Source organism: Uloborus diversus, unplaced genomic scaffold (genome assembly GCF_026930045.1).
Source record: "Uloborus diversus isolate 005 unplaced genomic scaffold, Udiv.v.3.1 scaffold_12, whole genome shotgun sequence".
NCBI classification, from domain to species: domain Eukaryota; kingdom Metazoa; phylum Arthropoda; class Arachnida; order Araneae; family Uloboridae; genus Uloborus; species Uloborus diversus.
The window spans coordinates 3,555,444-3,563,819 of record NW_026557876.1 but is presented as its reverse complement, the minus strand read 5'-3'; the positions used below and the strand labels follow the sequence as shown (position 1 = coordinate 3,563,819).

At 38.8% G+C, this 8,376-nt stretch overlaps 1 protein-coding gene across 1 annotated transcript in view; it reads left to right on the top strand.

Moving 5' to 3' along the window:
- The window catches only part of LOC129232430 (patanin-like phospholipase domain-containing protein atgl-1), a 108,952-nt gene that overhangs the window by 69,839 nt on the left and 30,737 nt on the right, over window positions 1-8,376 (top strand). Inside the window, exons 4-5 of the mRNA XM_054866575.1 lie at window positions 2,928-3,045; window positions 6,112-6,201. Of these exons, the coding sequence (XP_054722550.1) occupies window positions 2,928-3,045; window positions 6,112-6,201 (208 nt within the window). The remainder of the gene's footprint in view (window positions 1-2,927; window positions 3,046-6,111; window positions 6,202-8,376) is intronic.

The window sequence follows — 8,376 nt, the reverse complement described above, 5'->3', positions numbered from 1 at the left end:
AAATCAGCGCAAATCCAAAAATAGTCAAGAGAGAACAATAAGCAATCGTGATTGCTCAAAAAAAAAAAAAAAAGGCACACAGCGTCCTCCTAAAATGTCTGGGGGTAAAACTAAATAAATTTTAGAGGAGATAATAAAATAGTGTTCCGATTTACCCCTAGTCTCTGGGGTAAAAAGAAAAACGATTTTATTTACCCCTAGTCTTGTGGTTATAGTGAAATGTTTCCTAGTTCACTAGTCTTTGGGAGAATAGGAGGCCCGGATCTGCGTACCCACAGTGCAGGGGGCCCACTACCTTAAGGGGTCCAATGGCTAGATGAATCGATTAAAAAAGCTAGCACTAAGACGTATAACATTGCAAATATACACTGCTGGCTTCTGTGGAGGAGCCCGTCAGAATTTGTTGTAGGGGGGCCCAAAATTCTGCAGGGGGAAAGGAAACTGTTTACATTTGCCCCTAGTCTCTAGGGGGATGAAACTGTTTGCATTTAGCCCTGGTCTTGGGGGTTGGATTGCTTGCATTTACTATTAATCTTGGGGTAAAGTAAAACATGATTTCATTTACCCCTAGTCTCTAAGGGGAAGAGAAACATGATTTCATTTATTCCTAGTTTCTAGGGGAAAAGGAAACTGTTTAGATTTACCCCCTAGTCTCTGGGAAGAAATGAAACTGTTTGCAATTAGCCATAGTCTCTGGGGGGTTAGACTGTTTACATATACCCTTGGTCTTGGGGTAAAGTGAAATATGATATTATTTACCCCTAGTCTCTGGGGGAAAAGGAAATCTGATTTCATCTAGTCTTGGAGTAAAGAGAAATATGATATAATTTACCCCTAGTCTCTGGGGGGAAAAAGAAACATGATTTCATTTTTTTCCTAGTTAGGGTGGAAAAAGAAACCGTTTACATCTATCCCCTAGTCCCTGGAAGGGGGGAATGAAACTGTTTACATTTACCCCCTAGTCTCTGGAAGGGGGAATGAAACTGTTTACCTTTACCCCTAGTCTCTGGGGGGAGATGAAAGTTTGCATTTACCCATAGTCTGGGGGGGATGAAACAGTTTGCCTTTACCCCCTAGTCCCTACGAGGAAATAAAACTGTTTGCATTTAACCCTAGTCTCTGGGGGGTTGAACTGTTTACATTTACCCTTGATCTGGGAGTAAAGTGAAACATGATTTCATCTACCCCTAGTCTTGGAATAAAGTGAAATATGATGTAATTTACCCATAGTCTGGGGGGATGAAACAGTTTGCCTTTACCCCCTAGTCCCTACGAGGAAATAAAACTGTTTGCATTTAACCCTAGTCTCTGGGGGGTTGAACTGTTTACATTTACCCTTGATCTGGGAGTAAAGTGAAACATGATTTCATCTACCCCTAGTCTTGGAATAAAGTGAAATATGATGTAATTTACCCTTAGTCTCTGTGGGTGAAAAGGAAACATGATTTCATCTACCCCTAGTCTCTGGGGGAAAAGGAAACCTGATTTCATTTACCCCTAGTCTCTGAGAGAAAAGGAAACTGTTTACATTCACCCCTATTCTTGGAGTCAAGTAAAACATGATTTCATTTACCCCTAGTCTCTAAGGGGAAGAGAAACATGATTTCATTTATTCCTAGTTTTTTGGGGAAAAGGAAACTGTTTAGATTTACCCCCTAGTCTGTGGGAGGAAATGAAAGTGTTTGGAATTAGCCCTAGTCTCTGGGGCATAATTACCCTTGGTCTGGGGGTAAAGTGAAACATGATTTCATCCATCCCTAGTCTTGTAGTAAAGTGAAATATGATATAATTTACCCACAGTCTCTGGGGAAAAGGAAACCTGATTTCATCTGCCCCTAGTCTCTGAGGGAAAAGGAAACTGTTTACATTCATCCCTAATCCTGGGGTAAGTGAAAGTTTCGCTTAGTCTCTGGCGTAAATGAAAACATGTTTTCATTTGCTAAATAACTGTCAAAAAATCAAAATTTCTGTACCCGGACACTCTCAGAGAGCACACAGAGGCTCGGAGAGTCTTGGACACAATGCACACATTTCGTTCATTTTACATTTTTTTTTGAGCAATCACGATTGCTCATTGTTCTCACTTGATTGCTTTGATGTCCTTTGATTTTATTTTCCCACCGCCACCCTCCGCAGCATCACCGTCGACCGGGTCCTCACGATGCTGCTCCCCTAGCGAAAGCCGTCTCTAGGTTGCATCTATGTCCTACACACACGCGCATACATACACAACTACACACACACGCACGCACACACACACAAACACACCTACACAAACACATACACACAACTACCCACACATTTATGCCTGCACACAGACACAAACACATATGCCTCCACACGCATACACATACCCCCCCCCCCCCCCAGAATACACAACTACCCACACACTCATGCCTGCACACAGACACAAACACACATACCTACACACACATACACATACCCCCTACACACAAACACACACGCCTACATACACACACTCGTGATTGCGAAAAACATAATTTGAATTCAAGATGTCAAAATTCAAATTATTTTTTTTTCTTTTCCTTTCTATTCTGTCAGAAAAAAAGAGCAAGAATCACTTAAATTCTATTTCATTTGCCCTATTGATCTTCTAGATATTGATAACCAAACTGGAACTTTCATGGCTATGGTTCGGGTTCATTTGGGAGGGGGGGGGGCAACCCCGTAACATCTAACCAGAGGACAAACGCAGCATTTTCTACTCTTGTACAGCCGAAAGTGACAGTAACCAGTCCAACTTTGGTAACCTTTTGACACTTCATTTATAAACCAAACCATTCAAACTTGAACCTTGGGTGTGTTCGTTCATTCACTGGCTGCACCATTCTGCAGTGAGCCATCTTTGATTGCAAAATGTTTTTCAAAAGCGAATTCAAAAATCTTTTCCCCTGTTCATGTTACAGCTGACGGCACAGAATGCGTACATGATGTTTCGGGTACTGTTCCCGGGAACCCCCGACCTGCAGAAGGGGTTCTGCCACCGGGGCTACAACGACGGACTGCGCTTTCTCAGGGACAGAGGTAAGCCGCTTCTTCCTCTTCCTTCTTGTAAGAAATTATGTGTTCCACAAGGAGCGTAACACTTGAGAGGAATCCCATTAAAACCCCTACATACAGTAGGCGCCGCTTAATTTGATCACTTTGGGACAAATATAATTTGATAACAATAACCGACTGATAACAATAACTTAAAAGAATCCAGGAGACACAAAATAATGATTTTTTTTTTCAATTAAAGTGCAATTATTTTGGCAACCTCAAATTAAGATCACAATGACTCAACTAAACGCAGTTTTAAATTATAAATTATTAAATTAACAGAATGGAAATATCTGAATTATAAAAAGCTAAAGCTAAATTATGCAATTTTTTATCACATAGTAATAGGTGAAATAAAATATGACTGTTTTCCCTGACATTCGTAAACCAGTTTCAAAGCACATTCAGCTTTTCTATCTTCTCCGATATGGTTTTGCTTGTTGTTTAAATTTTAATTTAACTTCGCTTTGTTTTCAATCTCAACACAATTCTTTAATAGTTTACAAAGTAATGGCAACAATGGAGGTCCTACATCAATGCCTGCAACAAGTCCAGCGACTGAATTATTTTAGGTGCAAAAGAAAGTTTTCTTTGGGGGAGTCTGTGGTCACTGGAGGCGAACTTTCTGTAGCTTCATTACTAGAAATATTTTGAACTGCTATTGAAAACTACAAAATGTTTCACAGAAAGTGAGTCTCGTCTGGGTTTGCCTATGTATTTCTGTTAATTGAGGAGCAAAAACGGGGAAAAAATTGAAAGTTTATGAAAAAGTGATAACAATAAACGAAGACGCTGATTACAATATCCGACTTTTTTAACGTGTGTGTTAACATACAAGTGTTCCAAGACTTCGTGATTCTGATAACAATAAGCGAATGATAACATTAACCGTGATCACATTGGGCGGCGCCTACTGTATATACGAGCCGACGCATCAGCTTAAGATCAGCCATTTTGGATTGGAGCGCGTGTTTGCGTGGTTGTCTTTTCTGGCGAGTTATCGCGTTTGGTGATTGTTCACTGCGAGCGATTATTAGCGACACGTGGATTGTTTATTAAATAAAGTATTATTTTTGGCCAATTTGGCACAGCCCGAAACTTTGCTGTGGTAACCCAAGCTCTGTAACAATGAAAGATTTAATCCAAAATGGGGCTGAACTTAAGCTGATGCGTCGGCCTGTATATATAGCGACTCTAGATCTCATTAAGGCCCCTATATATACGAGCCGACGCATCAGCTTTAGATCAGCCATTTCGGATCGGAGCGCGTGTTTGCGTGGTTGTCTTTTCTGGCGAGTTATCGCGTTTGGTGATTGTTCACTGCGAGCGATTATTAGCGGCACGTGAATTGTTTATTAAATAAAATTTTATTTTCGGCAAATTTGGCGAAATCCGAAACTTTGCTGTGGTAACCCAAGCAGTGCAACAATGAAAAATCCGATCCAAAATGGCTAAACTTAAGCTGATGCGTCTGCCTATCTATATAGCGGCTCTAGATCCCATGATTACGCAAATTACGCAATTATGGGATCTCCATACTTGCGTAATGGGGCTTCCCGCGATCGCCTACTGCTCAGATGCAAGAGAGCGCCTGAGGTCATATGACTATAGACTGTCGTCAAGGGATGACCTGAAAAATTCCTGACCGAATAGCGGGATAGCAGTTATGACCGCTATCGGGAGAAAGGGCAAGTGGGCTGCCCATCCTGTATGTATCAGTGAGTAGAAAATAAAATATTTGTATGTTGCGGATGTGGCCAGTTCAGTTCTCTCCAAAAATTAAGTTGATTTATGGAAAATGAATAAAAAGAAGCAGGAAGAGCGCGAAATTTATTTGGTGCCCCATCCACTTATTCTATAGCGAAGATATTTTGATATCGAGTCTGAAGTCCAGGGCCCGACTATGATTTTAGAAGGCGCTGGGCGCGAAATTTATTTGGTGCCCCATCCACTTACCTTCGACGAGCACGACCAGTAGCGACCGGTCGGCTGATCACGTGACAGCAATGACATCGGCTGCAATCACATGAAGTAATCAAAGGAAAAATCGGCGAATTTCAAGTCTTTGTTTTCGACTTACAGGTTTACTACCTGCAGCGCCATCTGTTGAAAAAATTTTGAACTAAAATTTGAAACTCTACGGGAAAACTTTTACGGCCCACCACATAAATTTTCTGCAAGAATTTATTTATCATCATTAACTCTTGTCCTGTTGCAAATTTTTGAAAACGCTCAGTCTTTTTCAGGAAACTTTGTATATGTTTTCTTTCTCTTAAGGGGTTTAAGGACCCTTAACCTTCAAAATTTTCGATTTTCTGGAAAAAATATATGTTATGCATAGTTTAATTCTGAACAATTTGATACCTTATTTATTACCATACGCCGAAAACTTTTCAAGTTATCGTAAAAATGCGAAAACTTTCCCCATAGAAATTTGTGTTAACAGCAGCTGTTTAAGCCTCTTTTTCTCAGGTGCCGGTTTCTTCGCTTTTCTGGTTTTGCGCGCATGATATCTCTGAAAATTTCTTATATATTTCCGTGAAACTTTTCATGCATGTTTTTCTGATGTTTATGATCTGAACCTAAATTTCAACTAAAAATGAAAGTTAATATTTAAAAAAAAAAAATTTTTGCCCAAAATTTTGGAAATTTTCGATATTAACTTATAAAATTTCAAAAAAAAAAAAAAAAAAATTTAGCTTCAGGTTATAAATATAAACCAGATAAACATACATTAAAACTTTAACGGAAATATATAAGAACTTTTCAGAGATATCATGCGCGCAAAACGAGAAAACCGAAGTAACCGGCACCTGAGAAAAAGTGGCTTAAACAGCTGCTGTTAACATAAATCTCTATGGGGAAAGTTTACGAATTTTTACGATAACTTGAAAGGTTTTTGGCGTATGGTAATTAATAAGGTATCAAATTGTTCAGAATTAAACTATGCATAATATATTTTTTTTCAAAAAAATCGAAAATTTTGAAGTTAAGGGTCCTAGACCCCTTAATGTCTGCTATGTGACGTAACTGTTTCTGTCCTTACAGGCCTCTACCCTTGTTCCGAATGCGGTGGCAGTTCGAATCACTCTACGTGTGCCCCTCCGAATGTGCCCCTGCCCCCGGAAATGGATCAAGGTACGACGAAATCACTCGAATTCTTCTCTTAAAGTCTTTCATACATTTCACACTTTATACATTTACTAGCTGCGTCGCCCGGCTTTGCCCGGTCCACCTTGAAAATAAAAATTGTGTCAAGTGACGTATATTCAACAATCAGGCGTAAAATATAAATAAGAAAAACATCATGATTTCCTTTCCAAACAATGACGACAGGTATTAAAATAATTTTAAGAAATTAAATCCAGAAAGATGGATTTAAAATGCATAACCATGGAAACAAAATAAGATTAAGGAATTAAAATGCGAAAGAAAATGGTTCACAATTTGAATGAAATCGAGATTTCTTAAACTTGATTTAAAAAGGCTTGTAACTTTTCTTCCTTTCGAGATAAAAGCTTATTTTTTCGACCATAAGTCGAGTTAGATCTGGAGTAAAAAAGGTCGCTTTTTCCAAAGGCGTCAAAAAGAAAGCTGTGGGACAATTCCTTCATTTTTTATTGATTTATTTAATAAAGAAAGTAGTGCCTAAATTTCAGCTAAGCCTAAAAAAATTCGTGCTAAAAACGTAAAAATCTCCCGCCGCAATTAAGCTAGAGCATTGGAACAAATTGCGTAGAACGCGAAAAATTCTTCCCTTTCCAACGATATATAATGTTACTATTTGCGAGTAATTTTTCACCCCCATATTCGGGAATTTTTGTAAAAATTGAGCCTAAATTGGAATAAAAAAAGAACTATTCATTGAATTGTTTTCGAACTGGTCTGCAAACCTTCTCAGGACTTAAAGGAACAAACTGTGAAAATTTCAGCGAGATCGGCCGGGTAGTTCTCGAGTTTTGCGAGTTCAAACACACAGACGCTTTTTGGAGACTTCATTTTATACTATGTAGAGATTTTATGTATACGAAAGGGATCCGTTCCCTGCTCGTTCCGTTCGCCAAAACTCACCTTCGGCAGTTGTAATGGACTCGATTCACGGTTTAGCAACGGTCCCATCAGCTGTCCGTCTGCGGATATTTTGACCAGCTACGCAGTGTTAGTAGTGCTATAAAAACTCCTTTTATTTAAATACTAGCGGTACCCGCACGGCTTTGCCGGTAGTAAAATATTAAAAGGTCATTTGTCTCGCCTGTATGTTTACAAATAATAGATGATGAATTTCTCGCCCATTTGCTATGTTTATTTGCTCGCATATGTTACGGTTCCACGTTATGATAACTTGGTCATTTACTCGTCCATCTTATGATAATTTTGCTCGGGAAAATGTTCTTAAAATTGGAATAGAGCAAGAACAAAATCGAATTTTCGAAAAATCGCTTCGAGGTGCTCAACAATATGCTACGAACTAATTCTGTGCGAGTTTCATGTAAATCGGTCGAGTGGTCTAGGCGCTATGCACGTCACACAGATCCAGACAGCCAGAGATACAGTAAATTTCGGTGCACTTGCTACTGCCATCTGTCGAATGTAAAAGATATTGTTACAAATTCTGTAAGTGGTAATTATTTTTGTGTTTAAATTGTCGTAATCTAGCTAAATTTGGCGTTTATTAAATTATCTTTCATCTAAAATTATTGTACTAACGTAACCTGTAAATAGTTTCTTGTAATGAATATACGGCCCCCGTACATTCATCTGAAGTATACGTCCCCTCATTTCTGAATGATAAAATTTGTGAATGGAAAAGAAATAAAATAACAGTCTACGTTTTTCGGGAACCTTGTGGAATATTTTAGAGATTTCTTTTCGGTGTGTATATAAGCCGTTACGCTGGATAAAAAGTTTAGTTTCGATTGAGAATTTGTGCTGAGAGTGTATTTAGCTCTGTTTATTGCGAGGCATTTTGCTGTGTTGTTTTACGTATTTGGATGTAAATACGTGTGTAACCGATGAGTTTATGGTGTTGATTGTTATTTGCTTAATTGCTGATGATTCATATAATAGTTGTTAACGATTTTTCCTGTACATAGTGTAAATAAAGCTCCTGTGTTTCTCTCAAGAACTGTGTCGTCCTTTCAAGAAAGTTGGAAGTCGCACCGGAACCTTTAATCTCTACATAGTATAAAACGAAATCTCCAAAAAGCGTCTGTGTGTTTGAACTCGCAAAACTCGAGAACTACTGGGCCGATTGCGCTGAAATTTCCACAGTTTGTTCCTTTAAGTCCTGAAAAGGTTTGCAGACCAGTTCGA